The 17,329-nt window shown below is 45.2% G+C and overlaps 1 protein-coding gene across 1 annotated transcript in view; it reads left to right on the top strand.

The window, feature by feature from the left end:
• Window positions 1-16,708, top strand: part of etv4 (ETS variant transcription factor 4) — a 30,347-nt gene extending 13,639 nt beyond the window's left edge. The window contains exons 5-12 of the mRNA XM_068582604.1: window positions 6,092-6,224; window positions 6,696-6,878; window positions 7,848-8,245; window positions 11,178-11,246; window positions 11,843-11,890; window positions 13,540-13,712; window positions 15,382-15,483; window positions 16,207-16,708. Coding sequence (XP_068438705.1) covers window positions 6,092-6,224; window positions 6,696-6,878; window positions 7,848-8,245; window positions 11,178-11,246; window positions 11,843-11,890; window positions 13,540-13,712; window positions 15,382-15,483; window positions 16,207-16,434 — 1,334 coding nt within the window. The 3' untranslated portion in view covers window positions 16,435-16,708. The remainder of the gene's footprint in view (window positions 1-6,091; window positions 6,225-6,695; window positions 6,879-7,847; window positions 8,246-11,177; window positions 11,247-11,842; window positions 11,891-13,539; window positions 13,713-15,381; window positions 15,484-16,206) is intronic.
• The last annotated feature ends 621 nt before the right edge of the window (window positions 16,709-17,329 follow it).

Here is a 17,329-nt window from a genome sequence, read left to right as displayed (position 1 = left end):
CAATATGTCAAAGCTTTGTTTTGCACAGTGTGTAAATATGACGTTTCACTAAACTCGTGATAAGTTAACAAAGTCAGATTTCAATAACAAGCACATCCACGTGACCGTGAGGATTGTGGGAATCTAACAAAGTAATTCACGTTGTTGTAAACGTCATATTTCTACCTGTAAAGTCACAAAACAGCCAAAGCTTCCGGGTCGTAGAGCACCAGCAGAAGCTGCTGAAGATTTAAAGCCACAGTACGCAAAAAATCCAACATTTTCCCATAGAACAAAGTGTTTTTATTTTAATAAAACATCTTCCCGATATGTCAAAGCTTTGTATTGCAGAGCGTGGAAATATGACGTTTCACTAAACTCGTGATGAGTTCCTTTTAACAAAGTAAACCCAGAAGCTGGGCTTCCCTGAAGGGTCGTAGAGCACCAGCAGAAGCTCCTGAAGATTTAAAGCCGTAGCGCGCAAAAAACTCCAACAATGTTTTCCCATAGAACAAAGTAACTTCTATTTTTGAACCGAACGACACGTTTGTTTTACTAAAACACCTTCCCAGTATGTCAAAACTTTATTTTGTAGGGATTTGTGTAGCAGATTTGGATTCCTTAAGTCCTAACCTTTCCAGAAAGGTGTGTTATTAGTAGGTGGGATCTTGTTTCGGCGCTGAAGCATGGAGGCATTTTGGCTCATAATCATGCTAGAAGTTATAAAATAGAGGTGTAAATGCACTTCTCTCTCTCTTTCTCTTTCTCTTTCTTTCTCTTTCTCTTTCTCTCTCTTTCCCTCCCCCTCAGTCACATCCTCTTCTCCTCTTGAAAAAAGCACAACTTAATCATCCCAGCGGGGGTTAAATTAGTATTCTCCACACTGGCGTCCAGTTAATTGGGACGACACGGAGCCACAAGAGGATCTTTTCTGAGAAGAAGAGCGACACTTGTTCCCACAAAGAAAACATCCCCGAACACTTCAGATGAGCCTCGCAATCGACTTCCAGTTGAAGAAAGAAAACGGGGAAGTGAAACTTTGACGTGTGCAGAAACGGACGTTTCCCACGACGGGTCTGCATCCTGTGAGTCAACGAGACGAGAAAGCATTTTATTAACCGACGACGACGCGAGGAGAAATCTCCACGTTTGTGTCGTGCGACGGCCTCGTCTCTCTCCGTCGGGCTCGTCGGGCTCGTCGGGCTCGCTGTGGCAGGAATCTGACAAGCGACTGTTTTTAAATATTCAAGCGGCCAGAAGTTTATCAGACGGAGAAGACGAGCTGTCAATCAAATGAAGACGCTAATGGAGCCACACTCAGGCTGATGGAGAAGCCTCGCTCTCTTTATCTGTGTCTTCCTGATTGTGCAGTGACCACACACACACACACACACACACACACACACACACACACACACACGTCCAGCACATGTTTCCACGCATCAGTGGAAACACTGGATACACTCTGCAGTCCAAACGTCTGGATCATATTGTGTCTCTCTCTCTCTCTCTCTCTCTCTCTCTCTCTCTCTCTCTCTCTCTCTCTCTCTCTCTCTCTCTCTCTCTCATGAATACATATTTCATCAAAACAGAGTGAATCTGATATTTGTTGTACATTATTAAACACTGTTGTGCCAAAATAACGGTATAAATGTACTTGTATTGTGTTATTCCTCACATAGAGAGTAAAGTAAAGTACAAGTACACATCACAATTGTACATAAGTACAGTACATTGTCCTTTAACAATAATGTAAATTATTTGTGACGTATGTCTCTGATTTAGTGGTAAAATTATCCAGCATGAAATTATTAATTTCTAGGTTTTCAGGCCAAAAACGTTTCTTCTTCTATTTCTTCTTGTTCTTCTTCTTCTTCGTCTTCTTCTTCGTCTTCTCATTCATCGTCTTCTTCTCCTCCTCCTCTTTCTTCTTCTTCTTAAAAGCTTGCTCATCTAACGTGGGATGATTTATAATCTTAATCCGTCGTCGTCATTCGAGCTCAAACCAAAGAGTTGTCATCGCTCCGTCAGCACTTTGTGCTTCTTTGAGGAATCCAGTTGTGTTTCCTGACATGCACCACCAGTGTGTGTGTGTGTGTGTGTGTGTGTGTGTGTGTGTGTGTGTGTGTGTGTGTGTGTCATCCCTGCTCCTGCCATTTGTTTGTGGTGTGTATGTTGAATGGACCCCCCCCCCCCCCCCTGTAATGATCCCTCTACTTCCTGAAGCACTCAACCATGACCATCACCTTTCACCCTGCATCCTCCCTCCTCCCCTCCTCCCTCCTTCCCTCCTCCCTCCTAAGAACCAACATTTACGTCTGAAGTCCACCTGCTCAGCTGGAAGGAGGAGGAGAAAGAAGGGAGGATACTCTAGTAAAAGGAGATAAGAGGACGGGAGTTCGGGGCCGAGGAAGAGGAAGAGGCCTCTGACCTCATCAGTTGAGAAACTGCTGAGAATCTGACACTTAGGCTCCGCCCCTCTCAGAGAGAGAGAGAGCAGGATTAGGATTATAACGGGATTGTGAGCCTGAACGGGTGATTTCAGTGAGAGCATGAAAGAGAGAACTTCCTCTGACTTTGTCTCCTTCTTCTTTTCCTTCTTCTCCTTCTTCTTCTCCTTCTTCTTCTCCTTCTTCTTTTCCATTTCCTTCTTCTCCTCCCCCCCCCCCCCCTCTCCCAGTAGATAGAGGCGTACATACCTGTCCATCCTTCTGCATAATCTCACACTAGAAGTGTTTTAAAGTCTGTCTTCTCTCTTCCTGGAGCTTCTCTGGAGTTCATGAACTTTGAGACTGTGACATGAGAGAAGTGTGATGTTATGTAACCACGAGCAGGTAGAGATTAAAAACAGAACCTGAAGACATAACTCTTCCTGAGTGAACCGCAGCAGCACGTTGAGACTTATTCTGGGAAGTCAGATTATGATGTGTGACAGTGTGTAGAGACCAGAGGCTTGTGTTGTTTATTTAAGGGCTATTCCTGGACCTGGACGTCAGATTAATCCCCAAATGTGTTTAGAGCCTCGTCTGTCCTCTGATTTATGACGCCAGCGCAGATTTAAAAAGAGAAGAATTAGGATTATTGCAGAATTAGGAGCCTGACCGGATGATTTCAGTGAGAGCATGAATGAGAGAACTTCCTCTGACTTTGTGTTTACGACCCGATTCTTCTTCTTCTTCTTCTTCTTCTTCTTCTTCTTCTTCTTCTTCTTCTCCTCTTTCTCCTTCTCCTCTTTCTCCTTCTTCTTCTTCTTCTTCTTCTTCCTCTTCTTCTTCTTCTTCTTCTTCTCCTCTTTCTCCTTCTTCTTCCTCTTCTTCTTCCTCTTCTCCTTCTTCTTCTTCCTCTTCTCCTTCTTCTTCTTCTTCTTCTTCCTCTTCTTCTTCTTCTTCCTCTTCTCCTTCTTCTTCTTCACCTCTTCTTCTTCTTCCTCTTCTCCTTCTTCTTCACCTCTTCTTCTTCTTCTCCTCATCCTTCTTCTTCTTCTTCACCTCTTCTTCTTCACCTCTTCTTCTTCTTCTTCTCCTCATCCTTCTTCTTCTAATCCAGAATTAGGATTATTGCAGGATAGTGGACCTGACCGGATGATTTCAGTGAGAGCATGAATGGAGAAACCTTCCTCTGACTTTGTGTTTATGACCTGATACTTTAGGAGTTATAACAAGTATTGTTCAAATTTGTTTTTAATCAAAACCACGAGGCCAATCCTAATCTCACTAACGGAGTGTGTGCGTTAAATCTGAAACATTTCCCGCTAATTGAATCGGAACGACGTCTCACACGACAAACGCACAAACACCACACACTGTGCCCCGAAGCTCGTTCACAAGATTAATTAATATCCCAGAAAGGACACACACACACACACACACACACACACACACACACACACACACACACACACACACACACACACACACACACAGCTGACGCCGTTCCCAGGCACAAATGGAAACGTCCTCATAAACCGAGCGCCACATCAAGGGAGGAATATTCCTGCCGATCGCATCAGCGGCTCCACTCTGAGGAGTTCACGACCATGGAGGAGAAAGGAGTGTGTGTGTGTGTGTGTGTGTGTGTGTGGATAGACAGACAAACACACTCGTATTATTAGTCTCTGCGTACGAGCAGACGAGCTGTCGGAGACTTAAAGGAGGCTCTGGAATCCCGTCGCGTCTGTCTGGGAAATCTGGATAAATGCTCTGTAATCCCCCGTTGAGCCGCCGCTAAAGCCGCCGCTTCCTCACCTGCCGGGAGGGAGGGAGGGAGAGGGAGGGAGAGAGAGAGGACATGGGGCAGGGAGGGGAAGGATATATATATATATATATTTACATATATATATAATTAGTAAAGAAATATACGCTGGAGTTAAACAGGAAGTAGAAATACCTGACATTTCAGCACATGGGATTATGTGTGTGTGTGAATGATAATCTGAGCTGTTTGATCTCACAGTCCTCAGACGTACTTGTTCGATCAATTGTAAATGTAAAAAAAGTTGAAAAATTAAACTACGGCTGCAGTAAAAAAAAAAAGTAAATAAAAAATTTGTAAATTTTTGGGAACTTTTAAAAAATTTTAATAAAATTTGTAAGTTTAGATTTTTCAATTTTTTTGAACTTCAAATTTTTTTTTTTAATTTGTAAAAAGAATTTAACTTTTTTTATTCCTGAAATTAGTTTGTTTTGTCCAACGAAGCGCTCAAATGATTCTATTCACGTTTAACTAACGACACATCCTGATATTTGAGAAGCAAAAATTACTATTTTATTTAACCTTTTTTTTTTTTTTTTTTAACAAATGGCTTAAACGGTTTTTAAATTGTCATCATTTTAACTTTTTGTTAAACTTTTTTTTTTAACAACAAATTCCATCACATTTTTTTAAGAGTTGAGGGAAACTCCTGAGACAAAAAATCCACCGAACTTTTGAAAGTGACTTCAGACTCTCATCTCACTTTTAGATCGCTCTACTCGTCCTCCTTTTATCTTCCACTTTCTATCAGTCCTCTCTCTCTCTCTCTCTCTCTCTCTCTCTCTCTCTCTCTCTCTCTCTCTCTCTCTCTCTCTCTCTCTCTCTCTCTCTCCTCAGACGCTTTTCTTTTTGTGAATGGACGGCGGTGTGTAATTACCTGGGCCGAGCTCTCGGTCCACACCCACAGATGCACACTTAAAGCTCGCACACACACACACACACACACACACATTCCCCGCCGCGCGCCTACAGATTCACTCTGCGAGATCACACACACACACACACACACACACACACATAAATACAGGCCTCCCCAGCTGGAAGTGCACAGCTGCTGCTGTTTACCCTGCCGGGACCAGAAAAACATCCTGTTCGGTTCCCCGGGTGAAAACCTCCCCTCGCATAATAAACACCAGCGCTCTGCGCAGTTTGAAGCTCCACTTTGGGAGGTTCCTGTGGCCGCCGAGGCAAAAGGTTCCCCTGCGGCGGTTCGGCTTGACGGACAGGTCGGCGTGCAGGAGATTGAACGTGTGTGTGTGTGTGTGTGTGTGTGTGTGTGTTGGTGCTCGTGGCATTATCAGGGTTTTCCTTCTCAAAGGCAAAAAGTTAAAAAAAAAAGCTCACAACATCTTGATGATTTGGTGCACATGCGGCGCTCCGACAGAGGGGTGACACTTGACTTCATCAGTCCGCCGGCGTCTCTTGTTTAGCTTCAAGATTCAAGCTTCAAGATTCAAGATTCGACCTTCGAGCTTCGAGCTTCAGGCGTCCGCTGTGAAGTTCTTCTGGCGTTGCTGTTGTGTCTGGACGAGCGGAGAAAAAGTGGGCGAGGACACTTTGGGCTTCCCGACGACTGCTGGAATGCAGTTGTGTGTGTGTGTGTGCGTGCGTGTGCAAGTGTGTGTGTGTGTCTGCTGCCCTGTGTTGCTTTGCAGCTGACAGTCACTTCAGCGCTCTGGCTGGCACCTAAAGGAGATTCCTGTGCAGACACAAGTATTTGCTTTCGCGTTCGAGCTTAACGACCGTATAGTATCGGGGCAGGGCCGCCTGAGAGGAGAATATACAAAGCCCTGTGTGTGTGTGTGTGTGTGTGTGTGTGTGTGCCAACCAACCTTTTTACCGTCTGCTCTGTGTCTCTTAGCGGTGGCATTTCACAGCCCTCCAGTCACGATCAAGAAGGAGCCGCAGAGCCCGGGATCCGACCCCAGCCAGTCCTGTAGCCACAAGCAGAGCTTCAGCTACCCCAGCAGTGGAGAGCAGTGCCTTTATGCCAGGTGACATGAAGTACACACATCTGCTGCCCCTAAACCTTTTCAAACTACAAAGACAAAAAATACACATTTTCATAGTTTCCTTGAGTGATGTCTCCTCTTCACGAGGTTTGTCACTTCCTCCTCCTCTTCGTCTCCACCAGACGTCCTTCCTGTTTTTGTTATTGTTAAAGCTATTATTTAGAAAATAAAAATCTGAATTTGATTAGCGCACAGGCTGATTTATTATCTCTCTGCATATTCACTGACATCCTTCTTTTCACAGAACGAACAAAACCACATTTTAAAGTCATCCAGTGACTCAGCTGTCATGCATAAGTCAGCGCAGCTAAAACATTGACCACATGCTATTAAACGCCAACCCCTCCCCCAGCAGAGAGCGCCCATTAGCTCTGTCTGCTGTGTTGACCCTCCATGGTACGACCATTAGGTGTGTGTGTGTGCTCATGATGTGTGTTGGTGTGTGTTTTTCAGTGCCTATGAGCAGAAAAGGGCCGCAGGAGGAGCCAAGAGCTCCTGCCCAGGGACCCCCATGTCTCCTATGCAGCAGCATTACTCCCCGAAACCCGCCACGGCCGGACGGCCCGACGCCGGCTACATGAACCCGGCTGCCGCCTCGCAGCCGCTGCCCAGCAACAGTTACCCCGTCAACCACAGGTGACACGCCGCGAAAGGTCTCGGCGGGGCAGCAGTGATGGGCGTTTTGAACACATGCACATTGCATTTCACTAAATCTGTGCTTGTAAATATGCTTGTGTATCATATACAATTATTTTTACATCATTAAAATCTACATTATTAAGTTCATATACCGTAAAAGTTGGGTTACAAGCCGCTAATAGCTTCAGTGAGTGTCTCCGTTAGCTCCCCTCTGTAGCCAGCTAGCACTGCTGCTAGTTCCCTGCTAGATCTCCACTAGTTTCCCGCTAAAGCTCTCCTCTAGTTTCCCGCTAAAGCGCTCCACTAGTTTCCCGCTAAAGCTCTCCACTAGTTTCCCGCTAAAGCTCACCGCTAGTTTCCCGCTAAAGCTCTCGTCTAGTTTCCCGCTAAAGCTCTCGTCTAGTTTCCCGCTAAAGCTCTCGTCTAGTTTCCCGCTAAAGCTCTCCTCTAGTTTCCCGCTAAAGCTCTCGTCTAGTTTCCCGCTAAAGCTCTCGTCTAGTTTCCCGCTAAAGCTCTCCTCTAGTTTCCCGCTAAAGCTCTCCACTAGTTTCCCGCTAAAGCTCTCGTCTAGTTTCCCGCTAAAGCTCTCGTCTAGTTTCCCGCTAAAGCTCTCGTCTAGTTTCCCGCTAAAGCTCTCGTCTAGTTTCCCGCTCAAGCTCTCCTCTAGTTTCCCGCTCAAGCTCTCTGCTAGATCCCCGCTAAAGCTCTCCGCTAGTTCTCCGCTAGTTCCACGACAACCACAGTAGCGGGCATTAGTAGTAGTAGTAGCAGTAGCAGCAGCGTTAGCTTGCTACAGCGGCGACACCCGCCGAAGGTAGTAGCAGCTTGTAACCTGACTTTTACGGTAATGACAACGTAAAAAAGAAAGAAAAAGTGTTTTTGCAAATGTCAAAACTTTAGCTCTATGAAAACTATTTTTTAAGTTTCATGAGATCCTGAAATGAGCGTCTGTCTCTCGTTGCTCAGCTCCAGGTACCAGGGCCCCTCAGGTGACCCCATGTGTCCCCAGTTCCCGCCACCAGGCCAGGCCTTCCAGCGCATGCCCTCCGCCCCGGCGGGTCATGGCAGCAGCGGAGCTGGTGGTGGTCCGGGCGGGGGAGGAGGAGGCGGCGGCGGCGGAGGAGGCGGTTATCATCGGCAGCACTCCGACCCCTGCATGCCGTACCTGCAGCAGAGCTTTAAGCAAGAATACCTCGACCCGCTGTACGAGCGGGCGGCTCACATGGCGGGGCCGGCACACGGGCACGGACCCCAACACCAACACCAACACCACCCACATCCGCACTCACACCCTCACCCACACAGGTTCCCACCAGCCCACATGATGGTGAAGCAGGAGCCCACAGACTACACCTACGAACCCGGTGAGTGACTCAATGAGGGCGTGAAATATGCCAACGGGGACAATTATTTCTCTAATTGTTTAATCAGCGATTGAGTCATCCGTCCAGCAGACACAAGTCACCCGTTAAAGGTTAAGTTGCTTGTTACGCCGGAGCAACATTCTCCAAAACCCAGAGACATTTAAAAACATGACTAAAACGTGAGCATGTGTCCGTCTTCAGAGGCTGGAACCAGCGAATGTTTGGCAGTTTTTGTTTATTAAATCGGCAACACATCCTATTCTTTAGCGAGAGGAACGGGTATTTAAGTAACTTGCAAGGTTAGTGTGGGGTTGGTGCTGCCAAAAAAAGGCAATATCACGGCTATCTGTGTGTTTTTGGACCGTCGTGCATAGAGACAGAGCAAGATGGACGGATCGGTTTCCTCTCGTGTGTGTGCACAACATGAATCGCATCATGTGCCGGCGCACTGAAGCGTGAATCTCGACAAAGGTTGAACTGATTCGCGAGGAGCGTTTGGCATTACAAGCCGTCTCCCAAGTGAAGGCAAGCTCCTCCCCAGTGTGCAAAGCTAACTCAAGAACAAAATGTCCAAAAGGCAAACAAACTTCTCCACTGTATCTACACCCTCCACCCGCCTCCAAAACTCCTCCTTCCAACTCTCTGACACTTTGCAAAGAAAAAGGAAGAACATTTTTTTCCTCCTGCAGCTACGCACTCCTTCCTCCTTCCCCCACCTCTCTCTCTCAGCGAGAGAGAGAGGCAGAGGAATTTCATTGAGAAAATGGAGGGCACTGGAAAGACTAGAGTCCCCGGTGGAGAGCTCCAGGGTCTCAGGTTGCACCAGCGGCTTCCTTTTTCTGCAGGCAGATGAACTCATAATGGAAAAATGAGCGTGGCCGCAGTAACCCGAACCTCTCACTGGCTGGGCTTTGGGAGAGGGTGAGGGGAGGTTGTTGGGGTGGATGTGGGGGTGTAGGGTGGGGGTGTACAGGGTGGGGTAGCCAGCGCAGGCGCTCTGGCAACGAGCTGAGCGCAGAAACCAGCTCCTCCGCCCCCGAATCTAAAGAACCAGAGAGAGGAATACAACATGCTCACAGAGTCCTCGATCACCTGCGTCAAAGCTGCTGAATCCTGAAAGTCCCACGTGCACGTTAGTGACCTGAAAACAAGCACGCTTTAATGCATCATGACAAAAAACAACCCAAAAAGCGACATCATTCTCTTCACTGTGTTTTTACACCTGCACCTTTTCAACAGGGGGACCGGATGAACACCGACAAGGATCCAAACAACCTTGAGAGGAAAAGACAGAGAGGGTCGGGGTGGTTGGGGCGGGAGGACAAAAGGATGTTTTTATTGTGGATAACGGCCGGGCGGAGGAAAGTTTAATTTGGTGGAGTTTCCTCGGACCGGTCTCAGATATGAGTTTGAGCGACGGCGGAGGCCGATCAGGCGCGAAAGAGCAGAGTTTATCTCGTGTTGGTAGACGGCTCTGCACACACTTTGCATGAGGTAATACAGGAGGAATGCTGCAAGACGAAGGCATATATATCTATATATATACATTTATTTGTTCCAGACAGTCTTTAAAAAGTTGAACTAAACCGATCAACTGAAGTCATGTAAATCTAATTACCAGTCCGAGTATACAATATAACGTATTGTGTCTTTTAAGAGCTTTTGAATGAAAGCAAAACCTTGAATTGCTTCACAAAGACATATTACCAAAGTCAGCTCGTTTATTTCTGTCGTTTTGGTCATTTAATTTAACAAAAAGAACCCGTCTTGAAGCCGTAATCATGGGCACGAAATGCTACTCGAGCACACAAGAGACGCATCGACGTAAACACAACGACGCCAGCGTCGTCTTGCAACGTGAACAAGGGCGGCCGAACGCCTTAAAGTCTTCCGTCCGGGCCTGAGACGAGTTCCACACACACGCTGTCCTTCTTTTCTCTCATGATTACCGCTATTGTGTTGAAATTGCATGAAAAGACAGATCGGTCGTGCCACTCGGTGCACAACTCACCCCCCCGCCGTCATCTCTCACACCCAATCTCCCCGATCGCTCCCCTCGTGGGAGTCCGCCGCCGCTGGCAGAAGGTATTATTTACCCCACCAGAACGGGGGGGGGAGGGCTTTTTGATTCTCCCCAGTGGCGTCTTATCACGGTCGCGGCGCTGCAGCTGCATTCCCCGGGAGTGAGTCACGGCCGGCGCCCCGGAGGCCCGACGGGAGAAGCTGCACCTTTTTTTTTTTTTTTTTTTTCTGTTTTGTACGCTTCCCGCTTCGGCCGGTTCAGACGGTTGACAGACGGCACGTAAAAAAAGGAACAACAGAATCTGTGTTACACCTTGTTTTGTTTGCATTCACAGACAGCCAAAGGAACACAAAGAAATCTCAGGATGTGAACCACAAAGAAAGTCTTTACTCGTAACAGCAATACGTGTCCCAGCTCGCGGAGAGAGATGTTTTGCCTGAAGGTTCAATGAGGAGGAATATGAAAATCTATTTCTGGTGAATGCACCTATACGAGTCAGTCAATAGAGCCCAGATACAGTGCGCAGACATTGTATACCGGCACACTTTTTTGTGCTCGCTCGTAGGACCTAAAAATACCGGCCGAGACAAGAGAGGCGATATGATAAATGCAGCGTTTGTCCTTGCCGATGCTCAGAGGTGATCACACACAATATCCCCTTCAATAGAGACGCTGTCTCCAGCTGATATTGGCCGACCGAGCAGAACGTTTGAGGGTTTTTGTTTGATTTAATTTGTAATCTCGCAAAGGGACGATCAACCTTTCCGTTGATAAAACACGAGGGCTCAAAACGTCCAATTTTTCTTTCACTAGATGGGAATTTGTGGATGAATAGATGGACGTTCATCCTGTCATTGTTTACCACTTTTAAATGAACACATATTTGACCCCTAGCTTGTTGTGTTCCAGATGTGCCTGGCTGTCCCTCTATGTACCAACACAACGAGGGCTACCCAAACCCGCAGCACAGCAATGAAGGTAACGGGGCTTTTATTGTGAAAAGCGTTCATATTTCACCCACCTCGCCTGGTTGCTTTCCAGTTTAAGGAACCGTGGAGATGCCTTATCTTCATTTAGCTCTGCGGTCATTGGCTAACCGGCGCAGAGAGTCCCGTGTTTCCATTGGCTAACCGGCGGCGCGTCCATGTTTCCATTGGCAGAGGCTGTCGCCTCAACCCCCGCCTCAAGAATCCCTGAATAAACATTACTCCTGGGAAAAAAAACACAGTATTTCCCTTCTCTTCACTCTCATTGTTGCACTATTTTTTTGTGTAAATCCACTTCTTATTCAAACAAACTTAGCGACCCTGAAAAACTGTTGTAATAAGTTCACTGGCCCTGAAAAAGGGAGCAAAAGACGTTTTAAACGTCTCCGATATGAAATCTCTCTCCCTGTGACTGAAGGGCTCTATTGTACTTTAGTACAGCAGAGTACACACTTCTTGGCTTAATGTTATTCATGTGTGTGTTTGTTCATTCGAAGCTTGGCTCGGATCCCAAGTGAGCAACCTCGTCGTGCTGAGAGTCGAAGGCCCCCTTGAAACTCTAACACAACTCTCCCTTTGTCTTCGCAGGCTATCTGTTTGAAAATGACTCCCGTGTGGTTCCAGAGAAGTTTGAAGGTGAGTCAGCAGCACCCATAACTCCCACCCCCACCCCACCCACATGCCTTCACACAGAATATAATTTGCCCACCGCAATCCACTTGGTGAGGTGTCAGTCAGGTGTAGAGTTTCTCTCTGACAGTCGTCATCCCACTATAAATCGCACCTAGTGGTTTACGGGGTCTTCGTGCACTCTGCATCCTATAGCTAGCCCTTTAAGCCCTAACCCTAAACCCTAATCCTATTTATTGTTTGACTTGTGTTTAGAGGTTGTACATGGGGATTATGTATTATTGTAGCCCTGATTTTTATGTTTAATTTCTCTCCGATTGTCGTCACCCCACCTAGTGGTTTACGGGGTCTTCGTGCACTCCGCATCCCATAGCTAGCCCTTTAAGCCCTAACCCTAATCCTATTTATTGTTTAAGTTGTGTTTAGAGGTTAAACATGGGGAATATATATTATTTTAGCCCTGATTTTTATGTTTAATTTCTCTCCGATAGTCGTCATCCCACTATCACCCCACCTAGTGGTTTACGGGGCCTTCGTGCACTCTGCATCCTAGCTAGCCCTTAAAGCCCTAAACCGTTAACATATTTATTGTTTGAGTTGTGTTTAGAGGTTGTACATGGGGATGATATGTTATTGTAGCTCAGATTTTTATGTTTAATTTGATACTTAACATGTTTTTTTTCTTGTATTGCACCTTGTGACCTCATATAAAAAAGGTCCCCCATAATAGGGGTCCCTTTAAGAGGGCTTGGGCTCCCGTGTCACGGCGAGAAGCGAGTCGAGTGGATTGTTTGCTAACGGAGATTGAGAGATTGAGCAGAGAGCGCGAGGGCGTCGGCACCGGTTGAGCCGGCGCAGCGCTGCGAGTTCATTGAGAAACAACAGCGGTAACTTAGCTGAGCTTCTCCTGTTCTGTCACTTGTGTACTCGACGTATCCGGTGACGGGTAAACAACCCAGAACCAATCAGTGTCCACTTACCCGCGCACTGTTCGACCCGGCAGAGGCAATCACTTTTTATCACCAAGTAGTATGCATCACATTTATATAGATTTTCTAGACATGCATATAAAGAAAACATGTGTACAATACATGTACATACGCACACAATCATACAAATAAAATAAAAATACATAGGAGTATACTGCATATACACACACATACATAAACAAATGCATATACTGTGTATATCTTGCTTTTAAAAAAACAAAGTTTGTTCCCCCTCAGTTTCTTTTTCTCCTCTCGGTCTCATAAAATTGCTCCTATTTCCGTCGTGACTAAACACACAGCTGCCCTTTCTTTTAGGGGTCAATTTGATAAGCTGTAGTTAATAAGCATTTGATTCAGTTTACGTCAGTACGCAAACATGAAACATCGAGATTAGAGGAGCTAACGATGCTCTGGCCCCCGTCAGAGACTCCTTCCAGCTGCTCAAAATGTCCTTGTTTGTGCATGTAAAATAAGAACCATTTCAGAGCCTAATTTCAGTGATTTGACAGATTAAAGTGCAGAAAATATATCAAAAGAACTTGAGAGAAAGAAAACTCCAAAGATGTTTGAGTTGCGTCATTATTTTTTGGTTAAAAGCATTTGCGCGTTTATGATCGCACGTCCAGTAAAATGACCTCCGGCCTCGTCTCTGCTCTCCTTTCCCAGGTGAGGTGAAGCAGGAGGGCGGTGGTGTTTTTCGCGAGGGCGCACCTTACCAGCGCCGCGGCTCTTTGCAGCTGTGGCAGTTCCTGGTGGCCCTGCTGGACGACCCGGGCAACGCCCACTTCATCGCCTGGACCGGCCGCGGCATGGAGTTCAAGCTCATCGAACCGGAAGAGGTTGGTCTGAAACCGTCTGCTTTGCTTTTTCAATAAAAATAATGTGAAACTTGTGTCTAAACGCTAAAAGTAGAGGTGCAGTTTTGTACAATACCCTTTGATTTATCACAGTACCGTAAATAAAGTCGGGTTACAAGCCGTTGGGGAGCTAGTGGAGAGCTAGCGGGGTTCTAGCAGCAGCGCTAACAGCAGCAACACCAGCGGAGAGCTAGCAGCAGCGCTGGCTAGCTACAGGGGTAGCTAGCGGGGACACCCACCGAAGGTATTAGCGGCTTGTAACCCGACTTTTATGGTATTTAACTTTGAGAAAGACGCTGGAACTTTTTTGGATTTTACTTTAATATAGTCTGAGGTTTTTTTTATTTTCTAAAGTGAGCATCTACCAATGCATTTGTGTTGGGTCGACTCAAATAATTAAAATGGATCATTAGGTTATTCAAGCCTCTTTCCATCAAAGCTGTGTTCACATCATCTTAAAGGGATGGAGGAGTGTCGGTAGAGATCGCAACGTTAAGAAGAATCTGACGGAGGAGCTGTTCTTTGAACAAATTGATGTTAGCATGGGGGGGCTTTAGGCGCTACCGAGATTAGAAGCGATTTAGAAGTGAGATTTGGCCACTTTCCTCTCGGGTCTCCTCTCTTATCCATCTTCCATTAGTCCCCCATTCATTATTCAACACATGAAACGCCGGATTGATAAACGAAGGACGAGAGCTATCGCGGCATCATCCCGACACCCTCCGATGTCTCTCACCTCTTCACATCGCTTCAGTTTTTTAAGTCTGCAGTTTGATTGGACGAAGCAGACAGCGTCCATTTGGGTGGGTCCTAATACGGGAGATGGTCTACGCCGTGTTTTCCATTATCTTCTCACTGTACATTAAAAATGAATGGGGGGTAAGAGTTTTACAAGAGCAATTAGGGCTGAGAGCGCACTCAGAGATCAAACGGGGCTGCTGGCTGGATGGCCACTGTGGGATTCGACCTGTCTCCTCCTGAGTCATGAATCCCAACCCCCTCCTTGCTTTACGCTTTCCTCCACTGCCTCGGATGTTTGTCAACATTAAGCTCCTTCGCTGCTGTGAAATGGTTTGATTTACTTCCTGCCTCGCTTGGCCCCGTGTGGCAAAATGTGAGTTCGAGGTCTCCTGGTCAGCTGAGAGTTCAAATTTTGTACGAGTGTATTTCGCGGGCCGGCCTCTGACAAGCAGCCATGACTCTTATTTCACTGTGAACACTGTGGGACTCTGGTTGCATTCAAGTGGTAATGGGTTACATAAAAAGGAAGTGAATCCACATGTGGGGAGGGCGGGTGGGGGGGACTCGCCCTGGTCTTGGCGTGTGTTGGAGTTAAAGAGCACAAAAAGAGGCTTTGGGCTTGCCACAGAGGACCCCTAGTGGCCACACAGTGGAAGTACACACACTTGGCTAAATGTGATTTTTTGGGGGGGGGGGGGGGAATATTCAATTCTGGAGCAGAAAACGCTGACGCCGACAATTTCTCTTTTTTGTTGACGTGTCATTCGAGATGGGCTGCACCCTTAAGCCCCTTTCAAAGGCATGCAAATAACCACTGGCCCTTTTTAAATTAACCCCACCAAAGCTGAACTAAGCCAGAAGTGTAACCACAGCCATTTCCTTTCCCTCCGTCCTCTCTCCTCCGTCTCAGGTTGCCCGGCTGTGGGGCATGCAGAAGAACCGTCCGGCCATGAACTACGACAAGCTCAGCCGCTCTCTGCGCTACTATTACGAGAAGGGAATCATGCAGAAGGTACGCAGCACGGCACACTTTACTAAAACAAGGGGTTTGAGATGATACCATCTTAAAGTTATACAGGTTTTTAGGGACGATGCTGTTTCTTCCTTATACATTTATAAGCAGCAAGTTCACTTACAATGGCTCTTTTTTTATTATCAGGTTCCTAAAAACCTTAGGCTTGCTAACGTTTCCTCCCTTCTATTGTAGTCTAATGTAGTATGTGGGTGCTATAAAAATCTTATTGTATAGTATAATTAATTAAAGTATAATTATTATTATAAAATATGCCATAGTAAAGTACTTATGAGCAACTTAGAAGAAGCTTTATAGATGTATTTATTTATATATGTGTATATGTATGTATAGATATATATATATTTTATATATATTAAAGCATATTTATTTATATATATATATATTGTATTTTTATATATGAATATTTATTCATCTCATATTTTTTCTTTTAAATTTAAAAAAAAGATTTATTTTGTATATACATATATGTATGTGTTTATATATCTATGTAAACAATATATTTATTGATATAAATATTGTTTAATATATATTCGTTTTAAATATTTTTTATATATATAAATATATTTTGTGTATATATACTTTAAATATATTTATTTTATATATATATACATACATTTTTTAAAATATTTATTTGTATATATATTACATGCATGTGTCCCTTGCTGACTCGCGCCCCTCCCCCTCCCCCTACCTCTCCAGGTGGCAGGCGAGCGCTACGTTTACAAGTTCGTGTGCGAGCCCGAGGCGCTCATCTCCCTGGCGTTCCCCGACAATCAGCGGCCGAGCCTGAAGGCCGAGTTCGAGCGCTACGTCAACGAGGAGGACACGGTGCCGCTGTCCCACCTGGACGAGGGCGCGCCCTACGCCACCGAACAAGCCCCCCAAAACATGGGCGCCCAGCCCTACTCCAAAGGCTACATGTACTAAAGCCAGCCGCTCCCTTCCTTTCTTCCACCTTCAGAAAATCTTCCTGTCATACTGACCCATCATCATACACGCCCTGAAACCCCCCATGCACCTCTTGCACATGCCCACCCCATCCACTTGTATATAAGGCTATGGCGTTTTTAAATTAATCTCATTCGGGATTTGTTTTTTTTGTTATGTTTTTAAGAGCTACTCACATCTGAGGCCTATTTGATCCATAAACATGACTGTGGTTGGAGCGATTGCGTAATAAATACCCATAATAATACCCAAATTGAAGTCGAGACTATTCTTTCCTGTTTTTTTTGTGATAAGGCACATAAAGTGTATTCTATAACTTGTCCGATTTGATTTAATTAAAAAAAAAAGAAAATGTCATCGTATAGATGACATTTTCTCAAATTAGTACAGGATAAAAAAGTTAATTAAATTGTTGAAAGAAAGTAATAGTATTTTTAAAAAAAGTCAAGTGTACTATCTCCAGTATATTATCTTGAGGAATGCAGAAAATAATCTTAGTTTTGTATGTGAAAGGATTAGTGTAGGATGTTTAAAAAAAAAGTACAAAAAGTCATAGCACTTTTAAAAATACTAAAAGTCGAAGCACTTTTAAAGTACAAAAAGTCATAACAGTTTTAAAAAAGTACTGAAAGTCATAGCACTTTTAAAAATACTAAAAGTCATAGCACTTTTAAAAAAGTACTGAAAGTCATAGCACTTTTTTAAACCGTACTAATTCCTCTATACGATGACATTTTCTCAAATTAGTACGGGTTAAAAAAGTGCTATGACTTTTAGTACTTTTCTAAAAGTGCTATGACTTTTTGTACTTTTCTAAAAGTACGATGACTTTTAGTACTTTTCTAAAAGTGCTATGACTTTTTGTACTTTAAAA

This window comes from Clinocottus analis, unplaced genomic scaffold (assembly GCF_023055335.1).
Source record: "Clinocottus analis isolate CAN_PGR_092001 unplaced genomic scaffold, fCliAna1.0.p SCAF_19, whole genome shotgun sequence".
Lineage (NCBI taxonomy): Eukaryota > Metazoa > Chordata > Actinopteri > Perciformes > Cottidae > Clinocottus > Clinocottus analis.
This window is presented reverse-complemented; position numbering and strand designations above follow the sequence as displayed.